Source organism: Corvus hawaiiensis, chromosome 3, assembly GCF_020740725.1.
Source record: "Corvus hawaiiensis isolate bCorHaw1 chromosome 3, bCorHaw1.pri.cur, whole genome shotgun sequence".
NCBI classification, from domain to species: Eukaryota; Metazoa; Chordata; class Aves; order Passeriformes; family Corvidae; genus Corvus; species Corvus hawaiiensis.
The window spans coordinates 115938753-115962565 of NC_063215.1; the positions used below are offsets into that span (position 1 = coordinate 115938753).

General features: G+C 43.2%; 1 protein-coding gene across 1 annotated transcript in view; it reads left to right on the top strand.

The window, feature by feature from the left end:
- JAG1 (jagged canonical Notch ligand 1) overlaps window positions 1-23813 on the top strand; it is a 35890-nt gene that overhangs the window by 3341 nt on the left and 8736 nt on the right. The window contains exons 3-13 of the mRNA XM_048297885.1: window positions 8658-8709; window positions 14153-14407; window positions 15407-15467; window positions 19238-19368; window positions 19674-19793; window positions 20230-20343; window positions 20897-21010; window positions 21761-21874; window positions 22279-22325; window positions 22832-23005; window positions 23491-23641. Of these exons, the coding sequence (XP_048153842.1) occupies window positions 8658-8709; window positions 14153-14407; window positions 15407-15467; window positions 19238-19368; window positions 19674-19793; window positions 20230-20343; window positions 20897-21010; window positions 21761-21874; window positions 22279-22325; window positions 22832-23005; window positions 23491-23641 (1333 nt within the window). The remainder of the gene's footprint in view (window positions 1-8657; window positions 8710-14152; window positions 14408-15406; window positions 15468-19237; window positions 19369-19673; window positions 19794-20229; window positions 20344-20896; window positions 21011-21760; window positions 21875-22278; window positions 22326-22831; window positions 23006-23490; window positions 23642-23813) is intronic.

A 23813-nucleotide genomic window follows, 5' to 3' on the forward strand; every position in this document is an offset into this window, starting at 1 on the left:
AGAACTAAACGTGTTTCTTCTAACAGCCTCTCTCTTCATAGGGTTGGGAAGGGAAATCTGTGTGTAGAGGGTGGTTTGGGGGGGGGTGGGGACCCTGGGAGAAGTCTCTTAAGCTTGCCTGCATCTTAGTAAAAGAAATGCTTCTATTGTCCTGCTGAATCTCATTCAGTACTGGAATCCTTGAGCAGCAGCAGCAAAACTCCAGTGCAGCCTTTGAAATGGGTAAAACTCGACAACTTGAGACACTCAGTTCATAAGCCTGGAATTTTGGAGTCATCTCTTGCATTTTCCCAGGCAAAAATGCACTTTTTGAGACTCTGATGATAGTCTGTGTGCAATTATCAAGCCTGCCTCCCAGCTTTAGCTTCCACAGGACACAGCTTTTATGCTAGCTATTGTGACTTCAAAATGGCATTTGAACAAAAGAATATCTAATGTGGCAAAGCTCTTATTCGTACTAAAATTGTGTACACAAATCATTTCAGGCATTTTCAAAGCTCTGTGGATAAAGTCGTAAACTTAATTTAGTCAACTCAAATCTGATGCTGAAATTTCAGAACTTGAAAAACTCTTTAGGTGGATGAATACTGTTGACTTCAGTAAGAGCTTGCAATTAGCATTGCATTTACTCGTGGCTAATCATGAGAGATACCTTTGAATACATTCAGCTGAAAATTACAGTAGAGGTAATAAGAGCTAGACTAAAATGTTAATCATATTGCACTTGAAAATTCATGCCCTTCTCTGAATTGTGCTTTGCTCTCTGAGGGAGGCTTTTCTTGGATGTTCCAGCTTGAGTCAGTAACATTAAGAAGTCTTGTTGCCTTGACTACTTAAAAAAAATAATTGAAAAGCAAAAGCCTCTTCCCATGTCAAGCTGCCCCCTTATGCCATTTGTGAAAAATAGTTGGATTGCATTAGAGGCCTTTATTCATCATGCAGGAGAGGAAGGAGAGAGAATGAGGTGCTTGAAAAGTATTGTTAGAGGTAGCTTGCAGTTGTAACGTAGATTTGAAGTGTCAGAGTCTTATTAATAACTCATGTGGTTTGCTCTTGTCAGTTTTGATACGTACCCCTGTGAGTAATGGGTGTGGAGACGGTGGGTCATAAATTAATTTAAGTGATGGGAGGTTTGAGTAAGTTGCTAGGAAACGGGGCAGCAGACCAGCATAAAGGAACTGGAGTGGATCAGAAAGCTGCCCCTGCAGTAGCTGGTAATTCTTCAGTAAATCGAAACAGTAGTGATGATGATTAAAAAAAATAAAATGCACCTAGGCTTGCTTCTTACATTCATTTTGAGACTTCACTGACTTTCTTGACAGGCAAGCTTAGCTTTATGAAGCCATATAAAAAAGTATGGAACAAAAGCATTTCCATGTTCCACTTGTCAAAGTCTGTCTGAACAAGTTTTGTTTCAAGGCAGACACATGCTCTTCTCTCACATGAATCAAATCTCTGGCCTTTCTTAAAGAACCCCAAGTGTGATGTGTGCTCTACCTTAAGGGAGCTGAGCATCAATTAACTAAGCAAAACTTAACACTAAACTTTGCTTTTATGTAAAGAAAAATCTTTTGGGGGTTTGGCGAGACTGAGTAAGAAGGTCAAACTTGGCAATTCCTTTGGTATGCATAGCTCCAATTTCAAACAGCTTGTTTATCCCGGTATTATGCCCCTTGTAATTATTTAATATTGGGGCCAATTGCACCAACACCCCAGGAAACTACTGAGGTGGAAATAAACCCTCCAGCATCTCAATGCGTTTAACATAAAATACAATTAAAAAGAGTTTTGAACATCTTATTTCAACCTTAAAATAGAAATAGTCAACCTTAAAAAATAGTCAGCCTTGCCCCTGTTTAACAACAAATCTTAGTGCTGCTGATTCCTGAAGATGTAAAATATGTTTTCTAGGTAGGCATTGTTTTCTGTGGCTAGAGAGGGATAGTAAAAGAGCTTTAGTGTTTTTTAAGCTTTGTGAACTTTTTCTCTCTCTCAACACAAAAGGCTTCCAAAATACTAATCTGCAGCTGATATTAAAGTAACAGCCTTTTGAATCTGAGGAAAAAAAAAAAGCACTTCATTCATCTGCTTTTTTTCTCTTAAGCCCAGTATGTCACAGTCATAAGACTAAAATTTATCTTTTGATTTTGTTTCTTCTCTCCCTCCAGTTAGCTTCTTGAAAACTTGTAGAAGCAAATGCTAGATATTGTTCAAGATTTTCTTGAACAATGCATGATAAGTCATCTTGGAGGATGGGCAGATCAGAAGAAATCTTTATAATAACAAAATGCATATTAATCAAATCCATACTCTGTCATTTATTGTTGAATTAATAATATAAGAATAAATCTTCACTCAAAGTGCAATGTTTGGCTATGGCCTAGGATTACTATTCAAACGGAGCTGGAGGTATTAAATGACGTCTGAAGCATAATTAGCATCACAAGGCTGTTTTTTTTCCCAGGGCTGGAGAGAAGTGATGCAGCCATTCCGAGATTTTGAATTTCTTACATGTTTAAATTAGAGTTTTTTATGTTCTAGCCAGTTCAGAACTTCATCTTCCTGGTAAATCCATTTGACTATATTAACATGTCTGAAAATAAATCCTCATCTTGCCTGCTCCCAGAATTTTTGTTCTTGTTATAATAAAAGCCTACTCCAGTTTAGCTTCAGTGGCAGCTGGATTGGGCCTGGCACTGAAGCTTATTCCTAAACTTTCTCAGACTACACACATCCAGTACTGTCAGCTTGTTTATGCAGCTGGAAGTCAGCATGGCTGAAAATGAGTTACATAAAATTGGTGCTTTATGCTTAAAGTTGTAGTTCAGTCAAGGAAACATCGCTCCACTGTGGGCTGGAGGCTGGAGTAGAAGTCAGCTGGTTCTAAAGCTGGTGAACTCGGGTCTAAACTGTTTATTCCAACTTCAGTCCTAATGGAGTTGTGATGCCCTGCAAAGCAAAAGCCTTAAGCTACAATTCCTAAAAGTACTTCTCTGTAGATAAGGAGAACTATCTCTCTAGATAACACAAATGACAGGATTGGTTTTGAAAACTAAACTAAGCTTGCCTTTGAATTTCTCTTGATGAACAGAAGTTTTGTATGGTAATTGACTCAGTTCTAATAATTTAACTGGTAGCCCCTGTGTCTTAACACAGGGAAAGATGTCAAAACTAGAAGCTGTTGCATTTGTTTCTTGTTAGTCTTTGGAGCTCATGGTTCTGTGGTCACTATTCTGCAGCATAAATTACACTCATTATTCTTGTAGTGTTCAGAAGAAACTGCAAAAAGTGGATAGAAGTGGTTAAAGTGGTTTGTAAATAGTCAAACATCCAGAGTCCTTTACCAGCTCAACCCAGTTCTTAGGCACTTAGGTAAATAAGTAGAAAGGCTTCTTGTTCAGGCTTGCTCCATGTGAACCTGACTGTTTTGCTTGGCTGGCTACTAGGTATTCTGTCTATTAACCTTGCCACCCTTTTGTAACTGGTGCATTTAATTATCAGTGGGATGCTTTAAACAGGTAGGGGGACTGATAAGGGCAGGTAATCTGCTTGTTGGGGAAGGTTGAAAGCAACCATTGACATTTTGGCCTATCTGCTGCTCTTTGACAAGTGGGGCTCCGTGAGAAAGTAACTCTGTAACTAGATAAGCTGCTGATTAAAATACTGCTGTTGTGTGAAGCACCCTGGTAGCTGAGATCACTTAAAATCGTTAGTTTAAAAAGAGAGAGGAAAAAAAAGGGTGGGGGGGGGAAGAAGCTGCTATACTTTTTTAAATTTTTTTTTTTTAAAGGAGGGGAGGAGGGAAGACCCCAAGTCTCCCCCCTGTGCCCAGTACATTGTCTCGTTAATGCATGCTAGTTTTATGATTGGAATACATTGTAGTCCGGCCACCCAGACAGAGGCATTGACTGCTAATATTAACCAAGAACAATAGTGTGGCCATACTGACTGCAGTGAGGATTACAGAACATAATGGGGCCTATCCAAAAATAATGCTAATACAGGACAAGCAACAGGAAGCAGCAGTAGACTCAGCATTGCTCGGCTCTCAGACAAACCATGGACTTACTTCACACAATGGCAACTTCAGCACATTATGTATTCACAGGATACTCATTATTCCAGCAGGCTTGCCAGATCAGAGATCAGCCTGGTTTACTGGATGCTTAAGCGTATGCATGGTTTGGATAGCGGTACTTTTGTGTCCTGCATCATTTGGCAGGAGGGTGGCCGTTGTAGTGCAATGAAAGTCTTGACTTCGGCTGCTGCCTTCCCTGTGCCAAGGCAAAATGGGGGGCAAGTCTCTCCTGGAAGCTGCTAATATGGTTAAATTTGTTTTCATGTCTCCTTTCTGTGGCAGTGCAGAGTTTACTGGCACTAACAGCAGCGAAGGAGCTACTCAGAATGAAGCCTAAAGGAGCAGCGTGCTGTGTTTTCGTGTGGGCATGTTCTGATGAGGCTCTTGGCTGGGCTGCCTGCTTGGGGTTCAGCTGAGCTCTTGGCCATGGGCTTTGAGGTGTGAGATTGCCATGGCTTGGGCTGTGTTTATATACATGGGGTGGAGGGAGTAGCAGCTTTGTAGGGTGTTGCCTTGTCCTTACATAGGCTGTCCCAAAGAGGAGCTTCCTGATGATGTTCCATTTCAAAAAAGGTTAAGAGGGTTAGGTGGTTTCCCTCCTTTTCCGGAGTACGTTCACATGTCCTCTGGGTGAGGAACCAGTGCCTTTAACTCCTTTGAAGGCTATTTAGTTGTCAAAGCTGACTGACCACAGCACGATGTTGTGAGGCACCTGTATGGTGTCATCGTGGAGTGGCAGGGTACCCCAGTGACAGTCCTGGTGATGTTCAGAGGAAGTGGGTTTGTGACTAGCATTAACCCTGCTCAGAGATATCCTCCTCCTGGCCCTTAGGCATGCTGAAACATGCCTCAGTTTGCCTCTTCCATGTCTCGCCCCCTTCCCAGCTGTTGCTGGACCCCTTGGTAGTGAGCTGTGGCCTGCTGTGCCAGTGTCCTCACCACCCTCCCTGGATGCAGACAGGGTGTGAGCACTGTTCTCAAACTGGTCTTCACAGCTGTGCAGAGCGTGAGGAGAAGGTTGCTGGGCTCAACCTGCTCTCCTTGTTTGGCAGAGGAGGAGCGGGCGCAGCACTCTGAATGCAAAACTTCCCACTGCATTTGTCTAGTCATGGTTTCACATGCTCAGCAAAGCTCTTGCATGCTTTAACCACAAGGATAGGAGGGAAAGGAGTTTGACAAGTTGCAAGCCCTTTGAAAACGGAGGCAGTGCTTTCGCTAAGGAGCCGGATGTTTTAATCTTGCTCTGGCCCACTGACTTGCAGAGTGCCTTTAGAAGCCAAAGTACAAAAGCACCTCTTTTGGGTGGATGTCTGGATGAAGGGAGGGAAGAAGGTAATCAAGCAGAGAGCTTTAAACACCTGTTTACCCGCAGCTGCCAGGATTCATTTAAATAACCAGAAAGCAGGTTGCATTGCCTGTTCAGACCCTTAAAAGGGACAGTTTCTGATGGGTTTTGGGTCTTCACAGTCACTTGAGCTGTATTATAAATGGATCAAGACACGGTGTCTTGTTATTGAGGGAAACAGCTCTTGCACTCTGGTGCTGGCTTTGTTTTTTGGAATGTGGACTTGACTATTTCTATCCTGTCCTAGCTTAACTCAAAGAAGTTTTGCTTAAATTTGGCCGTGCTGCCTTTCAGTCCTCTGGGCTGTTCTGCAAAGTGTAAGGACTTGCTGTTCCTTTCAAGCTGCCTTTCCTCTCAAGCCAGAATCCCTGCCTTCTGGTCAAGTTCAGGTTTACAGTGGCTAATTGGGTGTGACTCTGGAAAGTTCACTGCTGCCTTGTTGCCTAGGACATTGCTTTGATGGAATAAGGTGCATGATGTGGAATTCTTGTGTCTGGATATATATATTTATTCAAAGATGGGCAGAGGTCATCTATGGGCATGGGAAAACTTAAACCTCCACACTGCAAGCAGTCATTCCTGAGATATCTGAATCCTTGATCTATAGAGTGGGGATGATACGCACTTCTAAAAAATCTCAACAGTGCAGCTTTGCACAGAGCTGCTTTTTGGGGGGGGCTGAGGGAATTGGCTAGAGGTATGTGATAGTTGGATTGTTGAGGGGGGCTTGCTACTGGTGTGAGGCTCTGGGTGTCTGTGTGGCTTTTGTTTAAAAGTGTCCCATCTTGAACACAAAGTCTTGGGTTTTTTTGGTTTTTTTCCCCATGCTGAGAGAGACAGAGCCAAGCGTTCAAATGGCATTCTTTGTATCATGCCTTTTCAGGACAGGGATTCTTCATTTAAAATACTCAGACGAGATGAGAGGGGGCACTTAGAAACAAGGGACTTGCCAGGGTAGGTCTGTTCCCCCTGCATTTTTTTTTCCATCCAGTTATGCAGAAGCATCTCCTCTCTTCTAAGCAAACTCTGGTGTGGTAGTGTAAAGTGGTCACACAAGTATCTAGCAACAGTAGCACTCATAGCTAGGATTCAGCCTTTCCTTTCCTTAAGGGCTAGGTGTGTTGGTAAACAGTCCTGAGAACCAGCAGGGAACTGTTGCTATGAGTTTAGACAAAATATCTTCCAAAACAATTATGCAAGGCCGAAAGGAAAACATCCTTAACTTTATTGGAAGTAGTGTCAGTTGCCATAATTCATTCTCTATATCATAATATTTTTTTTCAAGCTTGCAGTAACATGTTGAGCTTGTGCTGCTTAATGTTGGTAATTAAACCAGTGAGGAGGCACCCAAGATAGTGCAATCTGCATCTGTAATGTGGCTCAGGAGTTCTATTCTGGTTTTGTTTGTTTGTTTTGATTCTTTTTTTTTTTTTACCACTGACTTGTGCAAAGACTTCTTGAATCTGTTTTAAGCAGTGTTAGATGTCTGAGTTGCACTTTGGTTTATTTTATTTTCAGAGTTTCTTTCAAGTTGTCACACTTGGTCTAGAATAGAAACCAATAACATAAAACTTTTCATGAAATATTAACCAAAAATGGTTTGGGCCAATAGAGTCTCTGCATAGAAGTTTGGGTGCATGTCTTGGCTTGCCCAGCTTTGCTTACTTTTGGAAGCATTTTCCCACAGTTATCAGTGAACAGAATGGAATCCTGGTCTGCTTTGAATATGAAACATATTTAGGCTATACAGCAAGCCGGTGTCCATCACAAACTGGGTTTTCATTCAGAGGCTCATGCTGTGTCCAGTCGTGAGAAAGCAGTCTGCTCCAATTCTTGTTCTCCTATTTTTTTTTTTTTTTCCTCCTTTTCTGTTTCCTCTCCTCTTCAGGAATCTGAGGTCTGCCTTACCCCCTTGCACCTTGTAGCAGCTCACTCTCGGAACTGCATTTTGGTTTCTGTTACAGAGAGGGTGTGAAGCGCTGAGACCACAAATGAGCAGCCTGTGACTGAGCATGGACATAATTTAGGAGAAATAAACCTTGCAGTGCACAGCTGCTATGGCAAAGCATCAAAACTCTTCACAGAGTTTTTATTTGTACTATATTTGTTCTACTCTCCAGAAAGATGTTACATTTGTTGCCTTATCTGTAGTTATTATTATATATCTTACTTTGCAAGTCATATTTTTTGCTTATTTTTCCTCAGCCTTTTTTTTTTTTTCCTTCTGGAGAGAAGGTGTTTTGTTTTGGTTTTTAATCATTGTGTAAGTTTGGATATGGCTGGCTAAATGGCAATTTTGAAAGATACAGCCTGGATAATACTATCTCAGGGTAGAGCTGGAGGAGGAGATGTTTTAATGGGTCTTGTTCTCAAGTTAGGGTTGAAGATAAAGGTGGCTTAGATGTAATAGCTGGCATCTTTCCAACCCATGGAGTCACTTCAGTCAGTTTATGCTTATGATTATTATTGCTGGAGTGCTACAGAGCTCATTGGCAGCTTCGAGCATCTGTAAAAGTGACACGGGGTGGATAGCGCGGCTTCCCTTTCCCTGCTCTTCCAAAGAGGCTGATCTTAGCCTTTGTTTTACAATGCTTCTCTCTCACCCCACCCCCTTCCCATATCCATCAGTTCTTCCCTCCGTTACCTGATACTTGTGGGAGCTGCGATGGCCCTCATGCAGACAAAGCTTTCAAAGGGGGTGCTGAAAAGCAAAGTCCCTGGAGATTGCGCTGTCAAGGCAGGGCACAGTAATCTTAGCAACACTTCTTGCTTTCAGGATGGCTGGGGGAAGGGACATCAAGACTATTTTTCTGTAACTAAAATTCTTTTGAAGCAGTTTTTGAGAGCGGGGGTTTGGTTTTGGGTTTTTTGATGCTGCTGTGCTATCCCGGTGCTTTCTGTCTTCCATGTGCAGTTGTTCCACACGTGCTTTATTTCGGCTGCAGTGCAGTGTCAAAGGCTGTACTTCCTGGTTAAGTACATAAGATGCTTTAATGATGACAAAGATGAGCTATCCAAGGTGAAAGGTCTTCTAAGTCAGACTGGATAAGGTAGCTTACGGGGTTTCAAGAAGATCATGTTTGTCTCAACCATAATCTTTTACCTATTTCTGTTTTCAAGTATTCTGCTTTGGGGCAGAGACCAGAATTTTTCTTTCTAATTAAAATCGTTTTCAGGGTTTTTTTTCCTTAGACATGTGTGGCTTTGAAACTAACTCCTGTTTCTCTTTTGCAGAGATCCTACACACTGCTTGTTGAGGCGTGGGATTACAATGATAACTCCACGAGTAAGTATTCCTTCTGCTGGCTTATTTACTTCTGACACCTCTGTGTCCTGGGTGTTGAAAGGCCTCTGGGAACCTCACCAGCTTGCTGTGAGTTAGAGCACGAGGAGAGAGAAAAGCTCTCCCCCAAACAATTTGAAGCAATTCCTCCAGGCTCTGCAGCAGCCTGTCTCACTCACATTGCCTGCAGAGGATGAGTAGCTTGCTCACCTAGGCACCAACAGTTTGATGCCTAAAAATAGATGCTGTTAATTCCTTCTTTCTCCTTTGGGAGAGTAAAAGCCAAGGGATTTCTTCAGGTGTCTTTGTTTGGTTTTTTGGTCTTGTTTTGTTCTTTTTAATTAGGAGCAATATTCAGAAGCCTAAGTCTTGTCCACCTGAAACCTCTCTACAAACTACTTCTCAAAACAGAATGTACTGCTTTAAAAAAAGAAAAAAAACTTAAAATCTGCATAAAACTTGATATCAATATCTGTCTAATGACTGTAGGTGAGAAATAGGAGTGACTGGAAGCTCTTGGGAGTTGGATGTCGGGGGGTTTATATGCAGGGGCTGAAAAAATATTTACCAGACACCACCTGGTAGAGCTGGCTGGAAATCGAGGGTGGGGATCTTTCTCCTGGCATGTTTTTGGTTTCAGAAACATTCTGCTAAGCTTTTCCTGTGGCTAGAGGAAGCTGTACAGGGTCTCCTGGCACATGAACTGTTCTGCTTTTTGCCTACTGTTACTGAAGGAGGTGGGCAAAATTAGCTCTATTTCAACCTAGGGCTTTAACAGTGTGTGTGGTAAAAGCCACAGGAGAGAGTGTGAATCTGAACTCATAAAGCTTTTGTTGACACAACAGGCCTTTTCCTTCAGCTAGGAAGCAGCAGCACTGTGGTCCATCTTACAGAAATCTTACAGCAGCTCCTTGCAGTCCGCTTTGGAATGCCAAGGTGGCAGCCATGCAGGAATGAAATGGGCTTCATGCCTCACGAGAGAAAGGCCTTGTAGAAGTGTGCACAGTGCTGTGCTTTTATGTTTTAATTGGTGAAGAGGGCACGGCTTGGGAACTTCTCTGCACAGATCTGCTCCTTATATTTTTTAAAATATACATGAGATATCCTATTAATTCTTCATTCCAGAAAAGCAGCTGTCCCTTGAGGTGAATCATGTAGCCTGTCAGGGGTAGCCACAACCAACCTCATTCGGCATTGTTGCAGTACCTGTGATTTCAGGCCCTATTCCAGCACAGTCATGGAGCAGTGGCAGGGGGATTTCTTGGATGTAGAGTGTTCTATGGAGGAGAAGAAAGTAGATGCTGCAGCAGCAGTGTTGTATTAAAAATGGAAGATGCCTGAATTCAAAATGAAGGTCTTGTTTTATAGTAGGATCTGAGAGTTTTTTCAGACTGAGTCTCTGCCACTTCTTCTATTATTAGAGCTCATCTTTTTTCATGAAACAACTGCATTTCCAAAGCTACACAATGAACCCTTTCTTTGCTTTCATGTTCTGGAAGTATAATTGTCTTCAGACAAAATTGCCTCATTTCTCACCAGTGCATTTGACCAAGTGCAGACATGTTCTTGCATATGTTCCCGATCTGCATTCCTGCTCCAGCTTTGCTGTCACTTATCCATCTGTAGGTCACTTCAGTCACTGCACTGCACAAAACTTTTCCTTTGTGTGCTGCATGGCTTGACTTAGTCAGCTTTCCCAGAGATGAAGAGTAAGGCTTGAAGAACTAGTTAAGAAAACAATTAGAACTACACAATTGTTGTCATATAATGTGAAGAGTGGGGGGTTTTTGATGTCCAGGATTTTCTTTTGCCCTAATTGCCACTGAATTGTGAGGACCCTGTGAGAGCTCTCCACAATAAAAGTGGGTTTAGTAGGCCTTGTGTGACTTTTCAATAGCTTTGAAAGCATCCTCTGATCAATGCAGTTGTTAGAAGATCCTGGAGTGGATGCTTCCTTCCCCCCTCTACATTCCGCTCCTCCTACGTTCCCTTTACCACATACTCTCTCTTGTCTCACTTCCAAGAGTGGCTTGCAGTTAAGTTCTGGCCCTGTTGAAGTTGATGAGAATCGTGCTTTGTTGGAGCCAAGATTCAACTCAAATGGTTTTCTTACTCTGGTTCTTGTCTGGTTGCCATCTTGCTACTGTTGCTTCATACATAAAGCTAATGGGCTGACATTGCATCTCAAACTATGTCAAAGAGCAATTGTAAATTACTGGTATCAGTTGCATGTGAATTCTAGGCAGGCATAAAAGACTTCAGCACAATGTAAACCAAGCCATAGCTGGAAGTTGTCTGAAACAAAGACTTTCAAAAATAACTGTGCTGTCCTTGGCCACCCAAACTGCTCAGAGAAGTCTGGACTTTTTCTGTTGTTGTTTTTGCTTCCTGATGCTGCATAGTTATAATTTCCAGACATTGGAGCACTGAAAGGCAAAGGTGGGCAGTCAAAATAGCTCATTTCCATGTGTCTAAAACCTTTGATACAGTTGCCCACTGAATAAAAAGAGAGATTCATAGCTTTGAAGTGTAGCCACAAGAAGTGAATGAAACCAACAGAGTTTCTGACAGCGAAGTGCGAGCGGAAGCTTGAGATGTACAGAAAGCCTCTCTCTTCCACTTCATCAATTTCTAATGGGTTAATGCTTCCTCTAACCTTTCTATCAAAGCATGGGGTTCTGAGTCAGATGAAGGCAGGGGAGTTCGGAAGATCCCTTTGTCTCAAGCTTGGCCGACTGCTGCTTTTTTATTTGCTTAACCATTCTGCTGTGTTGGGATTGCTTCCTATAAAACTGAAACTGTGGTTGGTGCAGGCTAAGAAGGGCAGAGTTGTTGCAATGCCTCCCCTGGAGTCTGGGTCAGCACCCTTGTGTAAGTGCACACTGACAGGTGGGAATAAGCAAGGGTGGAGGAGTTTTTGTACAAGAAGGAACATGCCAGCGCTTCATTGTGAAAACTCTGGGTGATGGCTAATGGAAAGGAAGCCTAAACCTGTGAGACCACGCTTGCATTTAGGTGGATGGGGGTAGCTTTATAACGTGTATCCAATGGAAGACATTTTATCCATGATCCAGAGTGAAATTGCAGCTGGATTTCATCTGAGCCCCTGAAAGAAATGAAATGCAGTGGATTTAAAAGGGTGTTTCTGTTTGAGTTCAGCCTGTGGTTAAGGTCTCCAAAGAGCTGATGGCTTGAGTGAGAGGTCATAGACAAACAGCAAGGACAAGCTTCCTAATGAGCTGGCACATAGGAGAAGTGATAGAGCAGAGGCAAAAGGAAGGCTCACTTTTCCAAGGCAGCTCCCTTTCTGGTGCCAAGCTCCGAAATAGCTGTCAGTGGTATGTTCCCAATGGGGAGCAGGAAAAGGCTGGAAAAGCAAGAATGAGTGTGGGGGTGGAGGTGGGGGGCTGGTTTGCAATACTAAATTGAGTGTCGTTCTCCTTTTCTTCTGCCACTTACAGGAAAGGATAAAAGTTGTTTTTACTCACGAGGAGCAGGATGTCTTTATGCACACTCGGTGTTTGGGGAAGTGCCTTTGCTTTCCAGCTGTGCTGTGGATGGAGTGTAATCTTGGCAAGTGCAGCAGAGCCATCTCCAGCACGCATGAGTGGAACTATAATTGCCAGACTAGCCCCATTCAAGACCAGCAGATATGCATCTGCTTAAGTACCTCTTAGAATTAGTCAATAACCTTGCTGATGAGATCTAAGAGCCTTACACCTGCACAGCACAGAACATGATATTGCTCTGGATGTACCAGTATGGAAAGGTCCTTAGGCATCCACATTACCTGTGAATGGGATTTAAATTAATAAAGGCCTGCATGCATTTGAAAGTCTGACACATAGTTGTGGGGTTGGGGGCTTAGTGCCAATGAATAATAAAAACTGATTGAAATGGAAAATATTATAGAACCAGAAATACCAGAAGGTGAATAAGAAATTGTTCCTCTTAATTTCACACTGTAAACATGTAATGAATGCTGTAGTCTCAAGTCACAAATACCCCCAAAAATGGGCAAATGCTCACAATGTCTGAGTATTGACACTCTTATGTGGTTGTGCAGTAAGAGCTTTGACTTCATTCCAAACTGCAGACAAGCAGGCAGGACCTAGTGGTGGATCCATAATGGGTATCCGAGGCTTGAGAAGCCTGTTGGGAAATTTCTTTTTTGAAAGCTGCAAATCAAAGGTCCTTAGCAATACATTTAAAAGCATTTTAGATTAAAAATTGCCCATGTGTCATCTTAAGGCTTTAGTAGCGACTTCATTAGTCTTCAACTCTGCCTCATATATAATCCCAGAAGGTTCTTTTGTAGTTGTTGGAAGAACAAGCAGCACATCAGTACATTTTAATTCTTAGCACTCAGAGGTGCCAATACTTCACACGCTGCTAACACACCATTGGCAAACTGCCTTCCTACCTAAAATTCTCCTGCTGCTGGATTATGCTCCCGTGTGCTCACTGTTGGTTTTGAACTCTGTCTGCAAGGATATTTTGGCTGTTTTACGATAAACTTTCACTCAGCAGTCAAGTGCTGGGTAGCAGCAGGTCGTAAGGCAGTGTCAGATCGTTTGAGTCACAAGACCTGGACTACAAAGTGAAATACCACAGATATATACAATGTTCCAAGCAAATGTGAAATATTATTTCAAGCCATAATTTAGACAGTTGTATGGCTCTGGAAGCCAGAAGACTTTACTTTTGCTAGAGCTAGATGTCAAGTGCAAACCTAAACTTTGAAATGCTCTGTAGAGAGGAAGGGGATCTATAGCACATATATGCAGTAGTTTGGGTCTTCTGCTTTGAGCTCCGGTAGTTTTGACTTTGTATTCTCAGCTGCCATCTGAAGACAGAGCTTCCATGGTATTTCTCAGCCAAAATCTGGTGAGATTGCTGATGTCATCTGAATGCTGGAGTTGATAGTTTTCAATTTAGTGTTTGCACATAAGGAAAAGGCTGCAAACCTTTTGCAGTGTCTTGTGTTCAGTTTGTAGACATGGCTTTATTAGGCTGTTGTAGTATGTTGTTTTTGTAAATGCTCCAGTTGAAAACAAGACTAGTGCCATTAATGGAGAAGCAGGGGAAAACACATTTTGTACCAGTCTGTTGGAGCTGGAAGTAAAAGCAGCTGAATTTTCTTTAGTCATGAACTGTATGAATTCTTAGTGGATGCCCTTACACTGCAAAAGGCATAAGTGATTGGCAGTAACTGAACAGTCCCTTTTGATTTCAAGCTTTGTTCTGTTTGATAATGCTGCATGCGTGTTTCAGTTAATGGTTTGTAGCTCCAGGGCAGCCTTATCTGACTGTCTAAAACAGAAAATTAATAAAACCAGCTGGCTGCCTCAGATAGTCTTGCCTGTGAAGCTGGAGAGCTGTGATGTGGCAGTCAATGATGAGACCTAAATGAACTTTTAACTCTGACATCTCTTGTGCCTTGCAGACCCCGATCGCATTATTGAGAAGGCTTCCCACTCCGGCATGATCAATCCCAGCCGCCAGTGGCAGACTCTGAAACACAGTGCAGGGGTTGCCCACTTTGAGTACCAAATCCGTGTGACCTGTGCAGAACATTACTACGGCTTTGGCTGCAACAAGTTCTGTCGACCGAGAGATGACTTCTTCACTCACCACACCTGTGACCAGAACGGCAACAAGACCTGCTTGGAAGGCTGGATGGGACCAGAGTGCAACAAAGGTTTGTGACCGATGCTCAACCTGCAAGGGACCAGTGGGATTGGGAGGGATTTGTAGGCATCGTATCCAGATTGCATTCAGTGGTCAGATTGTGTAGATAGGGGGGCTGAGGACTGATGGGACAGTGACCAGCTCTTTACACAGGGAGCTGGGGGCAGGAGAAGAGTGGTTTCTGCCTTGTGTTAAAGTCTTGGAGAGGTCTGCCGAGTGCTGGGCACTTAGCAGATGTTTTCTTGCTCTGATTATCCGCATCTTTGCCCTTGGGAAGAAAACCCAGCCCACTAACTTCAATGGGAGTTCTGCTGCTGACTTCAAAAAGGATTTCCCCTTTGGTGCAGAACTTCAAGACAAGCAGGAAGGAGAGACTTGTTTTAAAGCTGACCTGGCAAGTGTAAAGCTTTGGTGTTTGAAAAGTCCCAGGCTTGTTTGTTCTACCCGAGATCATGTTCAACATGTTTATTAGGGAATGGTTACTACCTAGGTAATTGGGGAAGGAGAAAGCAGGACCTAGAACAGAATATCGGCCTGTCTTAATGACTGAGTTTACCTGCAATTTGAATTGTTGCTCATCTTGATATCCTATCTGTTCAGAGATACAGCCAGAACTAAATCCAGAGTAGTTACAAGTTGGTTTGAATTAGGTGTAGAGCCAGGGAGAGTGGCCCAGATCACCTGCAAAAGACAGAGAAAGGAAATCTGTAGACTTCAAGGCAAGATGGTTTCTCCCACATAAAAACAGCTCTTTGAACAGCACTAGGGACAATTCCTCTGCAAAGCCAGAGGAATAGATCTCCTATAGAAAAGAAAAGCTGATAGATTTTCTATCTCAGGGAGTCACCTACCTTGGTTTTCCTTCTGGTAGACTTGATGCGAGACACTTGTTAAAACCTAGGATTTGGCAGGATTACAATGCTGGTTGGAGATTAAAACATTCTCACAAGTGCGAAGGTGCTGGAAGCGGGCAGCGTGCTGATACTCTTCTTTTTTGTTGTTTCAACAGCTATTTGTCGTCAGGGATGTAGCCCCAAGCATGGTTCTTGCACAATTCCAGGAGACTGCAGGTAAATGCTTCCTATCCCTCCTTGCTTTCCCCCCACCCCTCCCCAACTAATTAAATGAGTGATGCTAAACACAGTAGGACTGGGGTGGGAGGGCGTTTTGGAAGTTGTGGTTTTGACCAAGACACATTTTTCATGCTGACTTGCCCAGAATAAGAGGGGAGCAGGCTTTTAATGCACTGATAATTTTAAGAAGCTTTTGGTTTGTGAAATGGTGGCACTGAGGGAGAGGGGAGTATGGGATAAATCGTATGAATGCTGCCTAATGAGCACTAACTAATTGTTTCTGTATAAATAGTGCAAATGTTTGGTGGGTATGTTTTTTCCAACAGCCTGATTAATAGGCTTTTTCAATTCTAAGCTTGAAGTACAGTGTGGCTTTTCTCTCTTCTTCTCCCTTTCACTGTTTCCCCCTTCTTCCCTCCCACCCCCTGGTTTCTTCCATCAGTAGGCAAAAGTCAAGCATTCTTTAGAATGGGATTAGTTAAATCTCTGGGTTCCTTTCCCATTGTGAGCCTGGCTCCAAGTGCTGAGAGGTTAATGGCTGGGATGAAATCTTGTCAGTGGGCTCTGATGAATGCCAAATTTTGTTGCTGTGCTTTGAAGTCCCTTCTGTCCTGGCAAGGAGACAATGGAAAGCAGATTTTATCCATAACCCAACAATTAAATATTTGGAATGCCTTAAAATATGCAGCATATATTTACAGCACAGGGAAGTTTTGTCCCTTACTCTTAGAGGGGCAGTAGATATTAAGTGTGGATATTCTTTATCAACAGACAGGTTCCAAGTTGCTGCATGTAACCCTTTATCATTTCTGTTTACAACTGAGAGCTTCTGAGGTTACAAAATGTTGATATTGATCCTGTGTGGGAAGGGTTAAAAGTGGAGTTTGGGTATTCCTGAATAAGACTCAGAAGTCTGAAGGAATAGAAAGTAATTTTTCCGCCCGATGAGCGTGTTGGTGGATTCTCTGTTGCTGGGAACCTTTGCCTGAAGTGGACTGCTTGATGAGCTAGAGTTCCAACAGGAACTGAATCTGGAGTGTCTGACAGACTGTTCTATAAGAATTCAGCCTAAATAGCCATAGTGGCTCACTCATTTTCTCTACTTCTGTAATTCATGCTTCAAAACAAAAAAAAATTACCAAGGAACCTTCTGAAAGTGAGGTGGGAAGTAACCTCTCATCTTCACAGAACCATGGCAAAGTGAAAGTCCAGCCACAGGATGGACTGCTGTCCTGTGATTTTAATGTTCAGCAGCACTGATATAAGCTGGTTAACCCCCAGAACACCAAATCTAAATCTTGTTTTAATTAAAAAAAAGCCTAACAAGCAGTAGGAAGTATCGGGGGGCCAGATGCTGAAAGGAGCATATCAGTCAGGACTACCAGTGATTTGTGCTTCTGTCATCAGAATAAACATGCCTTGTAGGGGTTGCTGTCTCCTAGTCAGAACAACAGGCTTTGTTTCCAGATTTTTTTCTTCCCTTTCTCTTTCTAAGTCTCTTGCCTCCCACTCACTGCCCAGACATGCACTAGTGCTCTTATTTACTTAAGGTGCAACTTTCCCACACTTGATTTGCATAGTCTTGAAACAATGCTGTCCTTCTGGTGCTTTCAGATAACTTCTGCTTGCCAAGTTAGACCACTATCTTTAAAGTGAACACAGAAACAAGATTTTATTTTCTTTTAAGTTTTGATGAGTCATATAGCCTGTATGCTACAAATGCAACAGAGTTTAAAAATAAGATCCGAGCAGAAACTGCTCTGCGTTCTGGTACAACAGACAACTTGCAAATGTTCTTAAAATATCCTTTTCCCTTTCGCTGCCAGTCATTTTCTTCAATGCAGGCCAGCCAACTAAACCATTTTTACTCATGAATCACTATACAAGGAAAGTTAACTTTAAATTTCTCATGAGAAACTGCTGCGTACATATTATTAAACATGAGTTATTGCTGTGAATCTTTTTCTGGAACTGATATCTCACTCTTTTTTTCCTAAATGCCCATAGCCTTATCCAATTTTGTGTGTTATGTTTTGAAGCTGATGTTTGAAGTAGTACCTTTGGCTCTAAAGCTCATTAATTTTTTTCCGTGTGGTGTGGGGGTTTTTAAATTATTTTGCTTTCTTCACACTTGTTCTAAAGAAAACAAAACCCACCACCACTTTGATTTGACAGAAAGGAGTAAAATCCTTAATTTGGATACCTGCTTTTGCAGGTGAGGTCCCTTAGTTGGGCTTGTGTGCAAGCTCACAGGCAAGTTGCTTTGAATGCAATACAAATTAAAAGCATACGGTCCTAAATCTTGATCTTTGTGCATTCTCATTATATGCCCTATACAGAAGGATTTTCCAAGGATTTTCCAAGAGCCACTTGAGGGAGGTTGTTTTGCCTTATCTGGGTGTTTTTCTGTTCTTTGCACTGACTGGCTTTTTTTAATACACAAACTAATAAGAATTTCCCACTGACTTTGAAAAGGCTGCTATTGTAATAGCTGTTAAAGGAAAAGAGTTAATTAGGATGCAGTTTGTCACCTGAGATTTTTAGAAGGGAAGTTGGACTTACCACTGGCTGTGTGTGATTATCCATTGGATAGATCCTTCTGGCTTTTTCCCATGAGAAGAAATTGCCAGCAGAAGAATGGTGGGGGGTTTAACAAATAGAAAGCTTAGCTGACTTCTGTAGAGCTGAGGTTTGTTTTCGTAATTTAGTGACAGCTTAGTGCATAATTGCTGCTGATCAATTACTCTCAGGACCTGTTAATGAAATACAGTACCTCAACAAAGCCTTGCTTTTCATTTTCAACTTGTTTTGCTTGTTTTTATCTATAGATCCACTTTAATTTGAAGGATCCTTGGTCTGTCTTGCTAGTGAGAACTAAATGAAAGCCAAAATAAGCTTTCCCTTAAGGGAGCTTTATTTTAAAAGAACATCTTCCTTTTAAGTAGAAAATTCAGGTAGCTCATTGATAATGACAGTAAAGAAATCAAATAGTGATAAATTCTTCTTCAGACATCAGTGTTTCTCAGAATTGGATATGATTTAGTTATTCCCTGAGAAGAGGTTATTAACATCAATCAAATTCAGAAACACACCGACAGCTGATCTTTGAACATGTGCAAAATCCTGATGTGCTGCTTTCTTCCATCCCTGACTGTGGCCCAGTCCATACTGGCTGTGTGTGTGTGTCTCTGTCCAGAATAAGGTTGGCTTTTGATAGAGCAGGGAACTCCTCATGTTTTGCTACTGCCTTGCCAAGGCCCAGAGTTGGTGGTTATGGCTTTGTTTGTCTTCCTGCAAACCCAGCATGGCTGAAACGCCTGGAACCTTGTATTCATGAGGATCTCTGGATAACTATTGTTTCCACAGACTTTTTCGTCCCCCCTTCAATTTATAAAGCACCCTGTCAAAGTCCAGAGATTGATTTGTAGTGCACACCCACCCTCTCTGCCACATTTATATGAGGCTCCAAAGGAGTATTATTGTGCTGAATGGCCTCATGCTGGTTTTCTCAGAACAGTTATTCTTTTGTCAGGAGGCCGGCTACAGAGACCTTGGCAAAACTACCAAAATGTTTGTTTACAAGAAACCATCAAACAATCCTTGAATAGCCTCTCCCCTCCCCTCATCCTGCCCTTCTGCCCCACTTCCCCAGCCTTTCTTCAAGCTTTGGAGTTGCACACTCATATCTACACACAGCAATTACGATGGGGTTTGGTTTGTTTCCCTGTTCTGATTTTTTTTTCCTTTTTTTCACCCTTTAACTGAAGGTGTCAGTATGGATGGCAAGGCCACTACTGTGATCAGTGCATTCCGCACCCGGGATGTGTCCATGGCACTTGCATTGAACCATGGCAGTGCCTCTGTGAAACCAACTGGGGTGGTCAGCTCTGTGACAAAGGTATGCTAATCCCAGAGGGCTATGTAACACTTGAATGTCAGCGCTGGCAGACTTTGCACTGAGGGAGTGCACGCGGGGCTGAGTGAGCTCCTGAAACGTGCTGGGAGCGTGCTGGCCCTCAGCTGCTTGGCCTTGTCCCCACTGCTGTTCTGGCATGGTCAGCATCTGTCCTTAGCTTGTCCCTGTCCTGTCCCACTCCTGTGTGGAGATGCGTTCTGTAAAGGCTCTGGGATAACAGAACAAAGCACGTGGTGATGTTCCTGTTGCTTTCCAGCCATGGCTTTAACACTCCTCCCCTCTTGCAGATCTGAACTACTGTGGAACCCATCCACCCTGTTTGAATGGTGGTACCTGCAGCAACACTGGCCCTGACAAATACCAATGTTCCTGCCCTGAGGGCTACTCAGGACAGAACTGTGAAATTGGTAAGTTGGATGCAGCTGCTGAGCTGCCACCTGACAGTTCATTTGTGCCAGCTTTTGGTGGCTGGTTTTGGATGCACTTTATGAGATTGAGGAAAACTCCGTTTCTAGTGTATCTAGTCAGGGCTGGGTACAAAGATCTAGCCTTTCCTGTTCATGCTTCATCATGAACATTTAGTGTCTGTGAAATCAGCCTTCTGCTCACCGGGGAGGTCACTCCAAGCCCCCCTGTCTGGCTGTGGCTCCAGCAGGTGCCAGTCAGTGTGCTGATGAGGTTAGCACGGAAGGAGACCTCCTGCGAGCCAGGAAATTCCTGGTTCTTGCAGGAGCACAGTGCAGCAAGATGGTGTGTCCAGAGCAGAAGCATGTGGAGGGAGCAGGGGTGGCTCTGGTGGCATTGCTGTAGCTGCTGCCATGATGTCCTTCTGTCCCTGTGCAGCGGAGCACGCCTGCCTGTCTGACCCTTGTCACAACGGGGGAAGCTGCCTCGAGACATCCACGGGATTTGAATGTGTGTGCGCTCCTGGCTGGGCTGGACCAACTTGCACTGACAGTGAGTCCTTTTCAGTGTTTATTAAAAATGTGCCAGTTTGCTGGTTTTGATCAGTCTTTCTAATCCCTCATAAACTTACAGGGCAGACTACTTAACCTTTCCCAGCCTGAGCATTGGTTTCTGGCAGCCATTTATACCCCTGTGTACTCTCTTCCCCTCTGCTTTTACCAAGGTTTTTGTCAACTACCAGGGGAGGGAATAGCCAAAATCATCTTGAAAGAAGCAGAGTGCTGAATTTTTGTAGCATTCTGGCATGTTATTTAAAATGCTTTTTAGACGGACTTGCTGGATCAAAATATGACTTCCACTTACAAAAAGGCCACAGCGGTAAAATTTTCCCCTATGCTTTGAACCTATTTGTCACACTGCTCTAATTTTTAAAGGAGGCTTTTGCTGAAATCAGAGATGACCTAGAAATTCCAAGTAGAAGTCCTGTTGCCTTTCTGCTCCTCAGGGAAAACCCTGGGTAGCAACAATCCATTATCAAACTTGTCAGTTACTGCCATTGCCAGTCTGGGAGCGGAGCTAAGTCTTTCCTTACTCTGCATTACAGATATTGATGATTGTTCTCCAAATCCCTGTGGTCATGGGGGAACTTGCCAAGATCTAGTTGATGGATTTAAGTGTATTTGCCCACCTCAGTGGACTGGCAAAACGTGCCAGCTAGGTAAGAACTGCTTTCTCTTCATCCAGTGTTGTTCCAGAGCCAGGAAAGATAAATGCAAAAGGGATCATGGTCCTGCATTAGTCATGGTCATGTTTCTGGAGCGTGTGGATGTATTGTGGCACATTGAAGACATTCAGTGTCTGTTTGCAGGACTGGGGTCTAGGACAGTGACTAAGAGTAGTGTGGCTTCCATCACCTTGCTTTTGCGAGCTGGCACTTGAAGGAAATAGTTAACCAGAGACATCTCTCAAACCAGAACTGCCCTGAAGTGGGGAAGGGTGCATGTTGTGCCTCCCAGTCCCGCCCCCACATGTGTTTCTCCCTTTACCCTGTGAGAAAGTTGCTGTATCTCTTCAACCATGTCAACTCCTCCAGACCCAGGAGTTCACAGCTGGGTTCCAAAATGTGGATGATCTCAGGGAGAATGAGCTGGCTGCATTCTTTACACAACACACTCATCCCAATGAACAGGCTGCAGCATTCCTCCCTCAGAACGCTCAGCCGAGATGTGTGTGTGGGGGCAAGTTGCTCCTAATGAGTGGCTGGGTAATTGTGAAATAATTAGCGTAGCCTGTACGTTCTAATTGCAGAGAAACTGAAAGAGCTTGAGAGGCTGATGTATGATTGACTTTTATTCTTTCAAGTCACGCTAATCCCTGTTGTCCACTGCAAGTTCCTCTTAGCTCTGTAGGAACTTCTGGGGGCGTGGGCTTCTCCCCTCCCCGCTGAATGTTCCTCTTGGTTTTCCAGATGCGAATGAATGTGAGGGCAAGCCCTGTGTCAATGCCAACTCCTGCAGGAACCTGATCGGCAGCTACTACTGTGACTGCATTACTGGCTGGTCTGGCCACAACTGTGATATAAGTAAGTGTCCATACCCTTGGGTTTGTTAAAGGCCAGTTCTATGGGCATGTGTGTGTGTGCCACTGAGTTCTAAGCTCAGATTTAAACACTGGGCAGAGCCCCAGCAGCTGATGTTTTTAGAAAGGGAGTAGTTAGTACGGAATGAAAATATACGATTTTATCAAAGTCATTAGCCTGTACCATAGCTATATTCTGATAAAGGGACTAAAACAATGATGTGAAGTTTTACTGCCTCTCCTAGAAGAATCGTGAAAGGTTTCCCACCCATTATAATAACCTTATCTCAAGGAAGGCATGCAGGAAACTTGACAAAAGGTTTATCTAGCTGCAGTTGTAGAGAGAACTGAACTCTCTATCTAGTGTAAATACATTTTTGCCTTCTAACCATGCTAATTTTGTTGCAGATATTAACGACTGTCGTGGACAATGTCAGAATGGAGGATCCTGTCGGGTAAGCCATTCTTGTTTTGCTTTGGTTTCCCCAAGACTTGCAGCAGTAAGTGAAACATTTGAGTCTAAGCACAAATAGTTTGGAAAATAGCAATTAGCTGGTATAAATTGTCATTTCTTTAAGTTGGGGGGAGGGCCTATGTCATGCCAGAGCATGTCGAGATATGTCTGTAGAACAGTAAGGGCAAAAGAATATAACTTCAATAAATGACTCATTTTCACTGTCAGTGTCACTAGTGAATGGGCTGGTGGTTGTGCAAACTACTTACTGGAAATGCAGGCACTTGCCTTCAACCTGTGGATTGATGTATCCTGCCTGGAAAATTAGGAGTGTAAGCTGGGACTGGGTCTCTGTGTGTGTGTTTTTTCCCCTCTAAATATTTTTGCCTTGTTTGGACACAGTAATATGATTTTTCTTTTTTAACTTTTTTAAACTCTTTTTTCTTAATAAGAATGTATTGAGGGAGGAAAACCCTCAACTCTAAACTTTTTTTTGTTCTTTCCCAGGACTTGGTTAATGGTTATCGGTGTATCTGTCCACCTGGCTATGCAGGAGATCACTGTGAGAAAGACATCAATGAATGTGCAAGTAACCCTTGCATGAATGGGGGTCATTGCCAGGATGAAATCAATGGATTCCAATGTCTGTGTCCTGCTGGTTTCTCAGGAAACCTCTGTCAGGTAAGAAGCCTGGGTGAAAGGCAGGCCCTCAGCCAGTGCCGTTTGTTCCGACGCTCCGGATCTGAGCACGGAATGCCTTGCATCCAGTGAAGCATAGTATAAAGTTGTACTCGATATCGCTGTCAGTCTGCCAAGAAAGTGCTTGATTAATATATATTGGGGGGGGAAAGAAACCAACAAACCCCTGACAGGCTGCAGAGGATTCTCTTTGTTAAGCAGACTGCAGGGTTTGCACGTCAGGCTTTGTGGAGCTCTAACTATTTACTCTGGCAATTTAATATCAAGAGTTGTCTGCTGAAATAGTGGCAAGTCCGACTAAACTCTGTGTGCTATGAATGATTCTTTGAGACAGCAGATAAAAAGGTCAGATTCCACAATGTCAGCATGGTGAGGGAAGGCCGTGATAAACCTCTTTCACTCAGCTTTCCCTCACTCCCTTTCCTCCCCCTTCCTATTTCCCTTCCCTCTCTGTGCACTACTTACAGCTGGACATAGATTATTGTGAGCCAAATCCATGCCAGAACGGTGCCCAGTGCTTCAATCTTGCCATGGACTATTTCTGTAACTGCCCTGAGGATTACGAAGGGAAGAACTGCTCCCACCTGAAGGATCACTGCCGCACCACTCCTTGCGAAGGTTTGTGTTGCCTTGCGGGTCAATGGGAATGTCTGGCAGTGGTTCCTGCCCCTCCCCTCGCTGGAGCCCTAATGCAGCTCCTGCAAGGGAGTCACTTGAGTAGCTCTGATGTAAAGAGGCTGAATTTTGCCCTCTGCCTTAGTTCTCTCTTTATGTGAAAAGATGAGTGATA